Here is a 16,476-nt window from a genome sequence, read left to right on the forward strand (position 1 = left end):
AAATTTATTTTCTTTTTATGATACAGTAAGGAAAAGAATCTCAGAGGTTCTTTTCTCTTCTCCAAAATGTACACACTGGAATGCACAGCATTAAAATGCGAGCATCATAGCAGACCCTGAAATGCCCTTACAGATCTTCACAATGGCCAAAAGTTCTTTTTGCTGTTGGGCTGTGCACAGAAGCGGCCAAAATACTCAGTTCCCCAACCGTCCAAATTTATTTTTTGGACCTGGAATTTGTGAATTGCTCAAGATCCTACGATCTGCTTTTGTTTAGAAAAGTGACCCTTCTATTCCAATAACTGCTCAAAAACACTTAAGCAATTAGTAACATTTTAATAGTTATGAATCCATGTTAAATCCATTGCATCCTGACACCTATGAACTCTGGAAAAAAATAAGGTCCTAGTCTGGCTGCTCTGAATTATTACTGTGTTGCATCTAGAACATTCTGACATATTAAAATACGCTCTAATAGAGACCCTCTAGTTTAATTTGAAATAAAAGGAAAAAACCCCACACAGCTGAGATGGAGCTATAACCATTCATCCATCCCAGACTCCTTTCACAGAGGAGTCATCCTGCAGTGCTCTGATGCTTTACTTGAAGATGATGTTAGACACTTCTTGAAGCTCACAATGAATTGTTCACTACAATATGACAGCACAGCGTGCATCAATTTTCCTTCTGGCCTACTCAGTAAGTGGTTAAGGATGCAAATGAATAGGGGAAACATCAGATAAGCATTCCAGACTAACAGCTGTAGAGATTATCATACACAATCGAGCAAACTGTCCCATGGATGAGGGCTAATTCTGCAGAGGCGGGACTGCAGATCCAGGGATGTTGCCAACACCGGAGGATGGAATCCAGTGCGTGGGATGCTTAAGAATGGAGAGGAGATTTGGATGAATTAATTTAAGATGAAACAATAACGAAAAGAATGCAGGAAACCAAGCTCCCTTCATTTCTAGCCCAAAGTCACACAAAAAAAAAATCCTCAGATTATCTTTCCATCTAGTATATCCAAGTTATTTATTAAACTCGGCAGAGGTTAAAGTAAAACAAACCCATTAACACTGAAAAAAACCCCTATTAGTGCTGTTTAAAGCTGGGGGATGAGTGAAGAGGAAGGATGTGCTTGTGGTTAAGATGCTGAGATGCAGGTTCATCTCCAGGCTCTGCCACAGACTTCCTGCACAGCACGGCATCAGCCAGTCAGACCCGGCGGGCGGTGGGAGGGGGAAGCATGCTTCTCCACTGAAGACAGTCCTATCTTCAGTAAAAATAAACTTAAATTACAAGCAATGTCTTTTGGAAGATGCTAGAGCTGGTAAGCCAGTCTTGCAGGTGCCATACTCCACTTTAACCTTGTCTGTAATCTATATTTAATAAAAGTGAGCTAGCAAAGCTGACACAGCTGCATTTCTTGCCTGCCATCACAAGACCCAAGGGGTACTCCCAAGGACATTCAGGGCAGTGAATCAGCTCTCCCAAAAAGCCAGACTCTTCACTGCCTCGTGTGCAGGCTCCTCCAGTCCTCAACAATCCCTCTGAGGGTTTTTATCTGAGGTCATTTTTCTTCACTCAAATGCCCGTAGCTGTGAAGACTTGGCAAGTGCAGAATCACATAAATTAAAAGCCAGTACTGAGGCATGCAAAGAAAAAGGAAGAAGTAAAAGCAGTGGGTCCCACATAAGAAACTGAGGCTAAAAAGCTATGTGCCAGTGGTTGCCCTCACCACATTATTTGTATGATGTCTCCCAGCCTATTCTCTTCCCTCTTTCTAGGTGTTACTAGACAAAGCTTTTTTTTTGGTGTGCTAGGCAATATCATTCTCCCTATTTATTTAAAGCTGAATAGCCCTAGGATACTGTTGCAGTCCCAAATATTACTAATGAGAGCCAGCACTAGTAGCAGTTCTAGTAGTGCTTTAACTGAAATTCATGTCTTAAAATTGATATGTGCATTTCGGAATTAAAACCTATGAACTATGCGACTAGGAGGGGCTCTCATAGTTATTTAAAATTAATAATGTATTTGTTCATGTTGAAAAATCCTAATGTGTACATTTTCTTCTTATGTACTGAAATAAATAAATACAAAGAAAACCACATTGTGGCAGTTTAAAACACTATCTGAATGAAAAAAACTGAGACTTTGCTTTAATGAAATAATTGATATGGTTAATTTTTAATGAAGTCTCAAATATTTCCAATGAAGCAAAATCCTCGTTGGAAAAAGATTCTCCTAGACTGTAATTCATTATAATGAACATATTACTATCATTAAAGAACTAAATATTTTAAGAGCTGCACAGGAGATGAACATCTAACTACTTCCACTAAATTAATAATAGATTTTCTTTCTGAACCATCTCTATCGTTTTTAATCCCCTACTTAAAGATGCAAGAAAGGCACAATACATTTTACAAATATGAAGTATTTATTTATTGGAAAAGCATGTTATTTGCACACTTCAAGTTTGCATTCCAAAGTTTGCCATGGTCACAGAGAATTTTAATGGTAGATTTCACTGCCTTTGAAAAGACTGAAAAGCAATAAAGATTTCTTTGACTAAGATGACAGAATGTGTAAAGCCTGATTCAAAACCTAAAATTATGGTGAAACAGCCCACTGACATTGTTTTTGGGGAAAAAAAAAAAAATCATGAAAGGTAAGAACCAGGTTAAGTTTTATTTCTATATGAACACGGAAATAGTTTTTTCAGATTCCTTAACACATCTCAATTCAGCATCCTATCCTAATGTGTTGAAATGAATATTAGCAATTTTTTTTTCCCCAAGGGATTTTTGTGCATCATGACCAAAAATAATGATCATGGTTAACATTAATGCCGACAGTTTGGAAGAAGCTTGCTAACACAGCTGTAGGACAGTTAAGTTTCAGAATAAGTTTTGGGTTGAAAAAAGAAAAAGACTAATTGTCTTCACAACCTGGCAGCATTTTCTCACCTAACAAAGGCAATTAGGTTGTAGGAGAAATGTTGCATAGCAGTCTTATTGTTTGTTTGGAACTGGCCACGAGTCACATTATTCACACAGCTAATCATGGCAAAATTTGGCTTATGGTTTGTAACTTTCAAAAATGGTATACAACACCTGCCAAGAGTGAAGTTCCACACCCTGGGCTTCTTCTCACAGTGAATGGCTCACATACACCTTTTTTTTTTTTTAAAAAATTAACTACGTTAGATTAACTTTAGACTGACTGGGCTCACCAGTATATATGGAAGGCAGCATTTTTGAAAAAAAGATATTATGCTAAATATAGTTTGCAATAATTTATCACAGGTTGTTTTTGAACTGAATCACAAGTCTGGAGCCACTAGATCTACAAAATGGAAGAATAACTAGAGCTTCCTTTGGAAGTCTGAAGATTGCAGCTTCTTCCCTCCAGTAGTTATGGCAGATGGGTCCAAACTTTTGTTGTGCAATTTGCCTTGTCCTAGACAGGGGTTTCTAACCAAACAAGGGTCTGCAGCTCCACTTGCCATCACAGCACTGTAAATGGCAATGGAAATAGAGCTGTAACCCCAAAATGGGGTTTGAGAGGGAACACTGGAATGGTTTTACCCAGTATAACAGGCATTTTTGTAGGACAAAAAAAATTGTGCAGGACATCATAGATGGATTAAGAATTTGAGCATGTACCAAAATAGCAACTATACATCTTTTCAATGCTCAGGGAAATGCACCTAAAATTATCCCTAGGGTTAATGTCTTCCTGCTGCAAAATGAACATGCAACATATAAAATGCAAGACAAAGTTGCCCTTTTATTTTTTTTTAATTCTTTTAACATATGGAAAACAGACTTTTAAACAAAAAAATCCCAAACAAACAAAGGCAAACTAGTGATTTGTTTTGAAAAACAATAATGGGGTTGGTGTCACGTGAAGGCTAAATACTGAAATAGGAATCTGAACTCTGAATGTCTATTCCCCATCTTTGCGATGTATTGCAGTGTGATGTTTTGAAAGTTATAATCTCTGTATATGCAACCTTGAGATTCATTTCACAGAGAAATCTAAGACATGCTTCACATGTCTGTTGTATGAGACTGGCATATGAAGCAGATTGAAATCACTAAAAGAAACAGGTAAAAAAATGTTGTTCTGAAATTAGCCATTTTAAAATAGCAGGAAAATATAGCTCAGGTTTTGGGTGATCTATCTTGAATGAAGTTTCACCTATTGACATCAAAAGAAAAAAAGTAATTCGAGACTAAGTAATCTTGTTGCTATGCTCCTGTACTAAAATCCTTCTTCCTTTAGTTGTAATTGTCCTCTCAGAAATCAGTTAATTACTATATGTTGTAATATATAATGTAAAAAGCAAAGCTAAGAAGTGATTTGTTACATCTAGCAGCATCTTCCAATCTAATTATCAGAGCTATGTATTTTGCATACAATTTAACTAAGATGTTACATAGCTGTCAACTATGGCAATTTTTTTCCAAAAAGGAACTTGAATAGAAAATCCTTTGTTCAAATGTATTTATTGTAATTTTTCTGCATTTATGCTTATTTATGAAACAACACATACCACAGAGGTGGCAATGCAACCAGTTTTAGATTAATTAAAAACCATAATCATCTATGAAATTGCTGAAGAAAGATGAAATATGGTGGGCTTCAGTTCAGTTAGGTTTTATTTTTCTTCTTCAAATTGCCGTCCCAGTTGCTCACTCACAAGCAACATGCTTAAGTTCTTTATAAGTAGACTCAGCTGTAACGGCTAATTTGATGTCGTACTGCAAGCATAGCATAACTGTGAGCAGACAGACCACCAGGGGAGTTCTGCATTATCCTGGTTTCACTTAAGAGGGCAAAATTGTCCAAGAAATGAGTAGAAAATGCCCACTATTAAAATAATAAAAATAAAAAAATAAAGAGAACTAAAGCCTAAAAAAATATAAAGGAGTAGCTGTCAGAATTTGAAAACTGTTGAAACATCCTGTTCTTTTAAAATTCAAGACATCTGTAAGTGCATGTTATGATACTTGTTGCCAAGAAAGTGATGCCTTTATTATTAAAAATATCAATTATAATGCAAATGAGAGGAGTTGTGTGTCAAGTTGAAATCTAAGGGATGGAGCTTGTCTCCGCACTGATTATCACAAAATATTGAAATGACAGTTTCAGAGCTTCTCATCAGTATGTTAGGATATTAAACAGTTGAAGACGGTCAAACAGGAGATAAACTGAAAACAGGACAGAAAAGTAACATTCTCAAAGTCATTCCAGCCAGCTTTTCTTCCTAAAAACTGATTTTAAAAAAATGTTTGAATACTAATACCTATTTTACACTACAAAACTAAAGCAGAAAAATACTTTTTTTCCTGATTTCTTATTTTATAGTCCATTAAATCTTTCTGCATAATTGCCTCTTCTCTATTAACTGAGTAAATAAGAAAAGAGTAGTTCGATAGGGAAAAGATTCAAGAATGTAATAATTCTAGCCAAGTTTGCCATTTCAAAGTAATTTATCAAAATTTGCAGTCTGCATTAGAATGTGACTAAAAGACTTGCTCTTCTGTTTTCTGGCTTCTGCAGCTTTAAGAGAAGCTAACATATGATGCTCGATATTCTGAGAACCATTTGATTACTTGAATATTGGCATTTGAAATTAAATATGAATTACTTAAAAGCCCATTTAAAAACTACAGCATTGCCAGACATTTTAGCCGTACATTTTAGCACCAAAAGCTTCCTGTCTTTTATTACTTTTCTGTTTTTCAGATGTGAATAGCAGTGGATATCTTTATAATAAGTAATTAGATAATGCTGCCAGTAATTGAAATTCTATTATTATTAATGTCATTTCAGAGCGATATTAATAAATTGATGATTTAACTTGCCTCTGGCTAAAAATTAGCTAATAAGTTACTACACCAGCTAAGTATTTGAGATTGTCTGGTTTTGTTTAATCATTCAAAGCAATTTCTTCTAACATAGGAGATGCCAAAATCTCTTCAGAGTATTTGCTAAAATGCCTTTTTTTTTTTTTCCTTTTCAAGCTAAAAATTTTCCAGGCGTTTTAACATCTTTAAGATTGGCTTGAGATTCCCACAGAAGACAACAAACAAAAAGTTTGAAATAGTGACATCTGCTTAAGCGAAAATGGAAGTGAAAAACCATGCTACAGGGCTCTTACTTGCCAGTTATGAATAACAGACCATTTACATACTTATGTCAACACTGCCCTAAAAGTCCTGAAATTAGTGCCACACGTGCAGAGATACATCTTACGATAGCAAGTCTTTAGCACTGCTCAGAGTTTCAAAAACAAACTTTCCTTGTCCATTTGTATAAATCACAACCCCCTTTTAATTTAAGCTTAAAAACTGTGCGTTAGAAACACTTGAGTACTTTTGATGAGTAAACCACTGCAGTTCTAGCGCCTACTGCGGGAGATTCAGATCGCAGTGATGACGAATGTTCTGAACATCTACAATACAGACATGCAGTAGTGTATTCTTCTGACCCTTTCAAATCAAACAGCAGACTCCAAAACTAAAGACAAAAAACATGTAATAAGGAAAATATTATTTTTCCCTTGCTTGAATCCCTAAAAGTCTTTCTTAAAGTGTTTGTAAAATGAAGTTCCCTTTATGAACTTAGAAGTCTACTCAATTAATCCCTTTTCTTAGAAATGTTTGTTCTGAATGCTAGCTTGTGGCTTCCCTGCTGCACTGCACTGACGTTTGAGGGGAACGATGAGTAACAGAAGGCTGTTCTAACAGCCTCAGACCTTCTGTTTGCAACATCAATAAGCTTAGTGTAGTTCTGTCTCCAAGAAATCAAATTCCTTTGAAAAGAAAATAATGTGTGAGGGTTAAAAGAGCATAAGAAGAATTTGGGGGACCAGTTTCTTTCATATTTCTTTCATAGAAGTACTCAAAATAAAAGGGGAGATTCTAGATGTGTTGAAGTTGATAGGAATTTTTGTTATTGGCCTTACTGAAGTTATAATTTCACATTAAATTTGGAGAATAATTGTAGTATACAGTTATACAGAACTACAAAACTTTGTTTCAACTTAGGTTCTCACTCAACGTATTAACTACAGTACGTGTGTACTATTATTAATCTATTTATTATTACGAGATATATTCCTAAAACTGTTCAAAACCACTGCACTAAATATCCATATATATATCCAGCTCCTGTATAGCTGAATATATGTAATATTGTTAAATTTTACATTACTATTCCAAGCATTAATGTTGCAATCTGAAGTAGTCCCATCCAAATAATTTTCCCTCCTCAGTTCTATTGGATTATTTTAGTACTACCAGCAGCTGTTTTCAATGACACTGGGTATTGTTTGTAAGACACTGAAGGGTTAATCCCTCTGCTTTAAAAACACTAGAGTTGTGCTACTAAACAGAACAAAAAGAGACCACAAGGAAAGAACAGAGACCATTCAAGACATGATCTTGAGGGCCTGGTACAGCAAAAGAGAGATAATGCTGACTATTGTAACTGCAGTTGGCATTTGGGACATGGGAGTTGCCTAATGCTGGAAGAAGAATTGTAAGTGTTCGGTCATACCTTAAGACGAAGTGGAAGAACTTCATACAGAGTTTTTCATGCACCGAGAACTGTAGGACTGACAGCTACTGCATGTCCCTTACTCCTTAGTGCAGTTGTGTGATCTGTAGAAGACTCAGAGGGGCAGGTATGGTACAACTAACACTCAGGAGAAAAACGAATGATCTGAATGGAATTTGGGGACAACATAAAATGAAGTCTTTTAAGTGAATTGCTGAACGATCTTATCCTAATTCAGAAAGAATGTGCTTGGAAAAATTAAGAAAACAAGGGTCATGGGTTCCTAGACTTCACCCAAATTTCGAAATCTAAGAAGTCTTAGATGATGGAGACTATGTTCCACCTTCAATCTTTAGACAAACCTCTCCTAAAGTGCCATCAGGCTATTTCACTGAAACCTCAGAGAAATGTTGATTTTGAGAACATTTTCCAAATGAACGGAAGTTGGAGATTGAGAAAAACAAAGAGATCAATTTCCTTTTAGAGCAAAGTTTCAGCCCAGAATTTGAGGGAGATTGTCTCTCATAATAACTACATGCACATCTAAGTCTGTCAGTTGTTTGCTCGTTTCTATGAGCTTTACATACCCAAAGGTTCTCACAATTCAAGGTTTGGTTCGTCTTTGCATTCACTTTAGAAGTGGTGCCATGTCACATCATTCCATTAACTGACATGGAGTATCCATAAATCTCAATATTAAAGAGCAAGATAAAGAAGATGAAGAAGCAGGAGGGAAGAGAAGAAAGTCCTGATGTTTTCCTACCACAGGGCAGGCCCTGAAGAAACTAAGAAGAGAAGAGAAAAAAGGAAAAGGAGGAGGTAGAGGATTGGCTCACTTACCTCTGAAATCTCAACACCATTGCAAACCAATATTCAAAGGTCTGCAGAAAATCGAGGAAAGATAAAGGAGGGAATAAGGTAGAACTCAAGAGGGGAGAATATGACAGAAAACAAAGAAAAGGGGCAGGACAGCACTGGTTATGTTTGTCCTGAGACTAGCTGGCAGGTTAGGTAACTGAAAAAGAAACAGAAATGCACCATACCTTTTCTTTGTCACTGGCTTCTCGAGCCACAGTAGAGCCCTGAAACAGAAAAAATGGATCTAAAAATGTGCATATGTCAGAAACTAATTTGAAAATGTTACGATAACAGGTCAAAAAGCGGATGAACTGCATCCTTCTGAACTTGAGAGCTGTTTTAAAGAAAGGTGATACAGTAGGTAGAATGCCCAGGGCCGCCGAACTGCTGCAACCACTTGAAGATGATGTATTATGAGAGAAGAAAGATGGATTAAATCCTCAAATGCTCTACATCTATTGTCCTCCTGACTGCTGGAGCTTCTTCCTCATGTCTCATCCTCATTTTGAGACTATCATCCTGGAAGTTCAGTTTGCTTGGCAGACTTCTCATCTTTTTGTGCCAATTTAGCTGTATGGTTATGGAATAGCCTATTCTATATACCTATTTGGAAGTATGTAACACACATTTGAAAAGGATGTCACACAATATAAACACATAAAAATATTTAAAAGATCACAAAGTACAAACAAGAACAAAGCACCTCACAGCAACATGAAGTCAAAAGAAGAGATGAGACCAACTGTGGATACACAAGATTTACAGTGCTTGCCAAAGACACTTTGGATATTTAAATTATTATTTTTTTAAATTTATTTTTTAGCTTAAAACTAGTAGGCAATATGGTCCTTTCTGAATAAGCTGGAGGTGACAAAAAAATGGCTGTATATATTTCCTTGCAAATTTCTTGGAGCAGGACCACACCTTTAAGTACCCAGCGTTTGTTTATCACATAATAGCACTGCAAGAAATAATAACTAGAAACACGATAACTGGACATTGAAAGATAGGTAAATTAGCTCTATCATTTGTTGGAAGGTGTACATTGTGTAAAGAAGTGCTGGAGTGGAGTCATACCAGTTTAAAGAACATGAGGATTCCCAGCCACATCTTTTTATACCATGTTTTATTCTGTGTTCAGAGAGAAACTTAGAAAGGATAGAGAGAAAAGATAAATGGGACAGTATGTCTTAGTTATTATGTGTGGCCCAGCAAGCAGGGATTTCATTGCATTATATTGTTAACTGATAATAAAACCTGGTAAAAGTCTGACATTTACTGATGATACACCTTTTATGTTGTATTCTGCGCTCCAACAGACTATCGGGCCTAAAAAAAGATCAGCTGAAAACCAAACTGGAAGGAAAAAAAGTGGATTTACAATAGCAAAAATTAGGGAGATTGCCAATTTGACATTGAAGTAATTTTAATAAAATATCTCAGTGGCCACGAAAATACCTTTGAAATCCTATGCTGACCTGTGGTCTCTTTTTCTCAGTATCTACACAGGTAGAGTCTTGTGCTACAAGTGAGCTCTAAGCTGGTGTCAAAAATATTCATGTATGAAAAAGGACTCTGAACCTACAACCGCAGATGCTGTAGCAATGAAAATCAAGAAAAAGTGATTTATAATATATGCAGTGTCACTATAAATCTGCTCAGTGAAGGAGTTTGTTTTGAAGAATAATATGATATTGATGTTAAATTTAAATTGCAAGCGAAGTTTATCTTTAAAGCAATTCTATCCAGCTGGGCAAACTGAATAGAGTACAGAAGCATTCACAGAGGTAAATAATAGCAAGAGCTGTTGACGCCAATGCTAAGAACGTACTGTATAACATTTATGCTTCTTTGTGTTGTGCCTTCATCCCTTTTTTAATGCACCTGGACATTATGATGCTCTAAAACACATAGAGTTCTCTCAAATTAAAAAAATATCTTTCTCGGGTAAGCTCTGCTGCCAATACTACTAAATACCAAAAAGTCAATTGTTGACAATCTGGAAATCAGTTCTTATAAATCATGTTCCATCAACTTTCTAACCAATTGCTAGGTAGATACTTGACAGTAGGAAAGGATGGTGCAGTATGTAGCATTACAAATCCCTTAATATAGAATGCTAAATAAACATCTTAAAACAAGTTTACAGATGCACTTAGTGGTTCAACACATAGAAATTAAATGTATTAGAAAGAAGGAGGCTTCTAAGGGGAGACTTTATGGAGGAAATTAAAATACAATTCCTTAGGTAGAAAGACTAAGACTATATTTTGGGCATTCGTTGTAAGCGCTGTCTATTAACTATTGGCAAAATTACAATGAGCAGATAAATCTTCTGAAACAAAACTAAAACACAGCTTATGATAAAAGCAACAGAAATTTTGTTTTTTAAGAATCTTCTCTTTTTTACTTGAATTATTTTCAAAATATAGAATGAAATACGAAGCTTTCGTAGTAATGATGTACTTTGTTAGTAGCATTTTATTGGTTTAAATGATGATATTTAGTTATTTTATAAAAGCTCTCTGCAGAATCAGCTGTGGCTTTTCATAATATTGATAAAAACCTATAGGAAGCAGAATTATTATTGTATTTTTGTGAAGGGTTTTACCTTTAACTATTAGTTACATTTAGCAAACATGCCCAGTTAAATTGCTGTTTAAAAATGCACAATACAAATAAATTCATACAATTTCTATAAAATCATCCTTCAGTTTTGCTAAACCTAAATACAGAAGTAAACCAGTTAATGCTGGCTCTTACATAACACAATTTAAAATTAATTAACATTCCGAGCAATATTCAAACATCAGCATAATCTAACATTAATAGCAAAGATTTTCAGCTACTTTGACAGTTATTTCATCAGCAGTTATTTCTCACCTTTAAATCATATTTTCTATAAACAGATAAACGATGGCTGAACACATTTCTTGTAACAATCATATATACTTCAACTCCATCAACAGTAAGCCGGTACATGCCCAAAAACTGGGGAAGAAGTGTATTCCCATGACACTCCACAATAAACTGCAGGAGCAAAAGAAAAAACAGAAATGAGGATGGATACATATTATATAAATATATATTTATACATTTTTAAAGATAAAACACCCAGAAACAACACATTTATTTACTGAATATATATTCGTAAGGAGACAAACCTTCGAAAAAATCACACCAAAACAAACCCCTTCATCAGGAGGTTATCCTGCTTTTAGGCCAGTGTTTAAAAATTAAAATCTTGAACTGCTTAGCTTATAACTCTTCACTTCTATAGACAATCTCATAGAAAGAGCAGGCTCCATTTGACACACCTTTCCACTTTTATGGTCCAAAAAACACACCCAACGCAGATAACATGTTTGGTACTGATGTCAAAAAACAGAAATATTTTTTCAAACCATCACACTGCTGTATTTTATACTCTGTTGTCCCAGATTATATTTAATTTGTATGTTTCTCCATTCTCAATATTTGTTTATTATGATGAACATTTATGATGCTGTCACCAGCAAGGGGTATTATTTACTATCACCAACTTTCTGCTAGTTCCCATGTGACGGTTGCATTTCAGGGTCAATAGAGTTGAGCAGTGAAGTGCAAGATCCCTGTATTTTTTTATTTACAAATCATTGTATTTCCTTAAGTCACCATATTCCATCACAAATGGCCTATTAACCTTGAAAAGATTTGCCACCTGCACCTGAAACCTTAAGCCTTACAACTAATAGTTCGAATTTCTATTGGAAAGACTACTGGAGGAAGCAGAAAAAGTACAGACTACATTGATGACAAGAACTATTGACAAATGAGTATTTGTTCCCAGAATAAAAATGCCCAAACTGTATTAATCCTAAAACCAACTCAAACACATCCACTCATATTTTGTGGAACCAAGGAAAAGTTAAGCCACAATGATGCAAACCAGAAAAGGACTCACCAGCTTTCCTCTTTCTGTTATTACAAAGTCTCAAACAGAGGAACTTGGAGGAAATTTAAAAATTCAAGCCCCAAATAGGAAACATGAAAACTAACCAACAGCCAGCTTTTAAAGCAGATCAGCTTTTAAATATTCGTTGAATACTGAAGCTGCTGTTTCTTTTGTGCCAGAGTAACCTGGTTATTAGAAAAACATTATTCTAAAATACAGGAGACTTTAGAATATTGAATAAGCTATTTGAATTGTTTAACAAAGGTAGTTAGTATTTGGTAACAAATAATATAATAAAGCTCTTGGAACCCTGGAGATTTTGCAATTTTGGGCTCCTCTGCTGATTTTAAGGAATTTCTCTCACTAACTTTATACTGGAATCTGCACATATCACATACAGACTTTCCTTTTCTAAATGGCAAAATAAAAATAGAAAGATTTAAGAGTCCTGAAAACAATCCTATCCAGCAAGAAACCAAGGGAATGAACAACAAAGATGGAAATTGTTGACTGTGAATGGAACATAATTTTGACTAACAACTCTGACACACGAGCTCTGTTGAATCTTACTGGCACAGCTTGGGCTGTAACACTCCTTTCTGTCTGCCCTGTAGCTGTACTGGCCGTTACAAGCCCTGAAGCAGAGAACACGTAATCATGACACAGTTGTGCCACTTCACAGCGAAGCATTTTTAAGCTCAAACTGCCTATGGATGGGCAAAACATCTTAAGCCGCTGCAGAGGCTCAGTGAATGCAAATCAGAACCTTAGGAAGGAAATATGATTGTATGCCTCAAAATACAAAGAAGTTTGACAGTAAAACGCCACAAAAGCAATGTCAGTCCTGAGCAGTGTACAAAGACATCAGTTTGCACCTGAGAAGACTTCTGTGTTTAACAGATGCAGAAGTTTTAAGTTGGAGTTCTTGAATTGGAGGATTTTCAATCATAGGGCTGTGATCAACCTCACAAAGCAGTTATAAGGTGTTACAGGACACATAGCTTATTTTGACCATCAGTAGTTTCTCTTAGAAAGCCGATCATAAAGTGAAATTAGAACTATTAATGCTGAGGTTACAGAAAACTTGTTTAAAATACTAATCCCTGTTAGCTAAACTACATTGATTATTTTGTTATAAACATCAAGTACTTGGCATATATCCTAAAGGTAAATACTTTTCTAATGCTTTACAGAAGGTGGGAAAGGTTGTTCTTATAAAAACACTTACTGAGTGATTCCTTCTCTAGATGATTAGGTTCTGCAAGGATGATAAAAATGAATCTAGCTTCCAAGAAGAGTTTAGTGCCACAGAATTTCAGGCCACTCAACTCTTCAACGGATCCAGCTGTTCATAATCTTACAGCTCTTAACTACAGAATTTGAATTAAAATAAATACTATTATTCCAATTTTCCATATGGGGATCTGAGACGCGGAAACTTTATCTGAAATCATACAGAGAGTTTGTGCCACATGAAGGAACGGCAGCTAGGCATCTCGACTAATAACCCCCTGCCCCTCCTCTCAGCTGCTAGGGTCACAGCTTTGACACTTAAACCATCTCTTCAACCCTAGCTATTGCTAATTCTACGATTTTAACCTTCCTGGTCCCGCGTGTCCCCATCTGTAAAACAGCAATGTCATTAACACAGAACACGTGCAACATACCCACTGTAACAACATAAAATAAATCCTTCAGTTAGCAGTATACAACCCTTCCAAAACTGTTCCATATTACGTAACACGGGAAAAAAGGCAATTAATGAGAGTCACTTAAGTCCTATTTGCAAGTTAGGGTTAGCCATTTGCTAACACTGTTGTTTCATTTTAATATTTTGCAAACAAGCCTTCTAAAAGGGCAGTGCTACTAGCATGCAACACAGGACATGAAAAGCTCTGCTAGTACTGCTCTTCACTTGATAAAAAGGGACTTGGCCATGTTCTTGCAGACTTCTAAGAGACCTTCTCAATGCAGACCATGTACCGCAACAGTTGTTTCCTACTCGCTGCTGACTGTGAACACTCGTGCCATTGTAATTTAAAGAAAAGCCCCTAAAATTATTTCAGTGTTTCCCATGACAGCATTTCTTATCCTGACGGGGAGACAAAGGAAAGAGGGAGGAATGCCACTTGCTTTCAGCATCTACAAGGTTGGTCTAGAACTTCCTACCTTTGAAACTATCAATCCCCCATATCTGCATCACAGAGGAGGCAAAACGTGTCATCTGTTTGGGTGGGAGTCCAGCAGGACTTGCACTGGTGACTGTGGTTGGCAGATTTTCAATTTGTCGATCTTGATATAAATGAAGTAGCAATTTAGTCACCTCAAGGTGCTTTTTAGGAATGATTTCCTGAAGTTTCCCACTCACAGCTGGAATAAAAGTGAGCCTAGAAAATAAGCCAGTACATGCTTAACAGGACTGCTAAATTTCAGTGAAAGAAAAGACCTTCACTCCTTTGTGTTAACTCTTTTTAGAAAGAACATTAAAACAATTCTATCAAGCAGCCTTGCTAAATAAAACTGTAATACTTAGCTAATACATTTACAAGTCCTTATATGCAGTAAAAAAAATCCACCTTTTTAAAAAAGAGTGTTGTAATAAACACCCCATCATTTTTTGCTAATTCAGACAATTTTCATTTTTCTGCACAGCATGAGGACAATATTACCATTAACAAAATAAAGTATCATCAGCATGTTGACACATTTTATCAGCTGTGCAGCACAGGTTTCAAATACGTAATTTCCTGAGCTCTCTTGAACACCATGCTTAAAGTTGAAAATTAGTAAGAAATTCTTTATGACCCTATATTCTCATTAATTTTTGTATAAATACAGCTTCAAGATTCCTTAATAAGAACAGAACTTTTCCTATCTCATTTTACATGAAAAATAAGATTCTTCACTTCTTGCTTCCCCATGGTAATGCTAGTGAGATATCAGGATGACTAAAAGATAACATAGTACATGTAATTTATTGGCAAAGAAGTTATGCCATTTTTGGCTCTTTTTGGAAAAACACGGGGTAGAATTCCTGTTTCTGCTATTTCTCCTCCTCCCCTTGGACATAATCTGTGGAATGATTTGACATCAGTGAAGACTAAATCCTGAATTATATCTATCTTGGTTCTATGTGAAAACTCAACATCCCTATTTCTTACAGGTAGCCCTATTTCTCAAACATTAATTCAGAAATACACAACATGCTCATTCTCTGTTACCCCTTTATATATTACTTTCACAATTTTCTACGTCATGATTAAGGCAATCATGCTTGAATTATCAAATGCTTATGTGACAAGTCTATACATTCATTAGGATGCTTTCATTAAAGAAATTGAATGGCAAGTGATATAATTATTTAAAAACGTTTTGGACATTGTGAAGTACAAGACATTAATACTCCTTTTTTGGGCTCAACTTTCTCTTTCAAATCCTCTTGCCTGCAATCAGAAATATCCTCCACCAATGTGTTATGTGCACGTGCGTTGACATGTGGAATCACTCCCCAAAAAGGAGGCTGAGAAGTTGTCCAGAGTTATATCATGTTTCAGAATATTCGAATTATTGTCATTTTCTTGAACCCTAATAATTTCACAGAAAATTATCCATTGGGTACTTATGTGACACATTGAAAGGATTAATTAGCCGAACTACAGCACAAAACAGAAAGTTACAGATTTTCAAGGCATATAAAGCTGTTTTCTTCTAGTAAGTCATGTAAGAAAGTAATTTCATTCAAAGAAGTGTTCAATAAATATACAGGTTTTCAGATACAAGCCCTGTGATTCACAGCCTCACATTTAATGTTGTTTCAGACTTGGGCCAGTGTCAATTTTACTTCAAAGTGCAACGTAATCTAAGTGTTACTACCATGTGTGATTATCTAGGCTGCAGATCTGCTACCAGGAACATTATACTTGGTACTGCTACAATCAAATGAGTTACTGGGCTTGCTGATTTCTTCTGAAAGTGCTGTGCACAGCATCAATAGCTTATATATATAAAATACAATAAATATATAGAAAATATCTGCTGGTGAAACCCAGGCCTCAATAGAGCCAGTGCAGCCAAGTCCATTCTGCCATTTTGTGTAGTTAGATATT

At 35.8% G+C, this 16,476-nt stretch overlaps 1 protein-coding gene across 1 annotated transcript in view; it reads right to left on the bottom strand.

Annotated features, from left to right (window-relative positions):
- The window catches only part of PIP4K2A (phosphatidylinositol-5-phosphate 4-kinase, type II, alpha), a 52,491-nt gene that overhangs the window by 10,051 nt on the left and 25,964 nt on the right, over nt 1-16,476 (bottom strand). Inside the window, exons 4-5 of the mRNA XM_009574339.1 lie at nt 11,320-11,466; nt 8,622-8,660 (exon numbers count right to left, since the gene is read on the bottom strand). Of these exons, the coding sequence (XP_009572634.1) occupies nt 8,622-8,660; nt 11,320-11,466 (186 nt within the window). The remainder of the gene's footprint in view (nt 1-8,621; nt 8,661-11,319; nt 11,467-16,476) is intronic.

Source organism: Fulmarus glacialis, unplaced genomic scaffold (assembly GCF_000690835.1).
Source record: "Fulmarus glacialis isolate BGI_N327 unplaced genomic scaffold, ASM69083v1 scaffold18883, whole genome shotgun sequence".
Classification (NCBI taxonomy): domain Eukaryota; kingdom Metazoa; phylum Chordata; class Aves; order Procellariiformes; family Procellariidae; genus Fulmarus; species Fulmarus glacialis.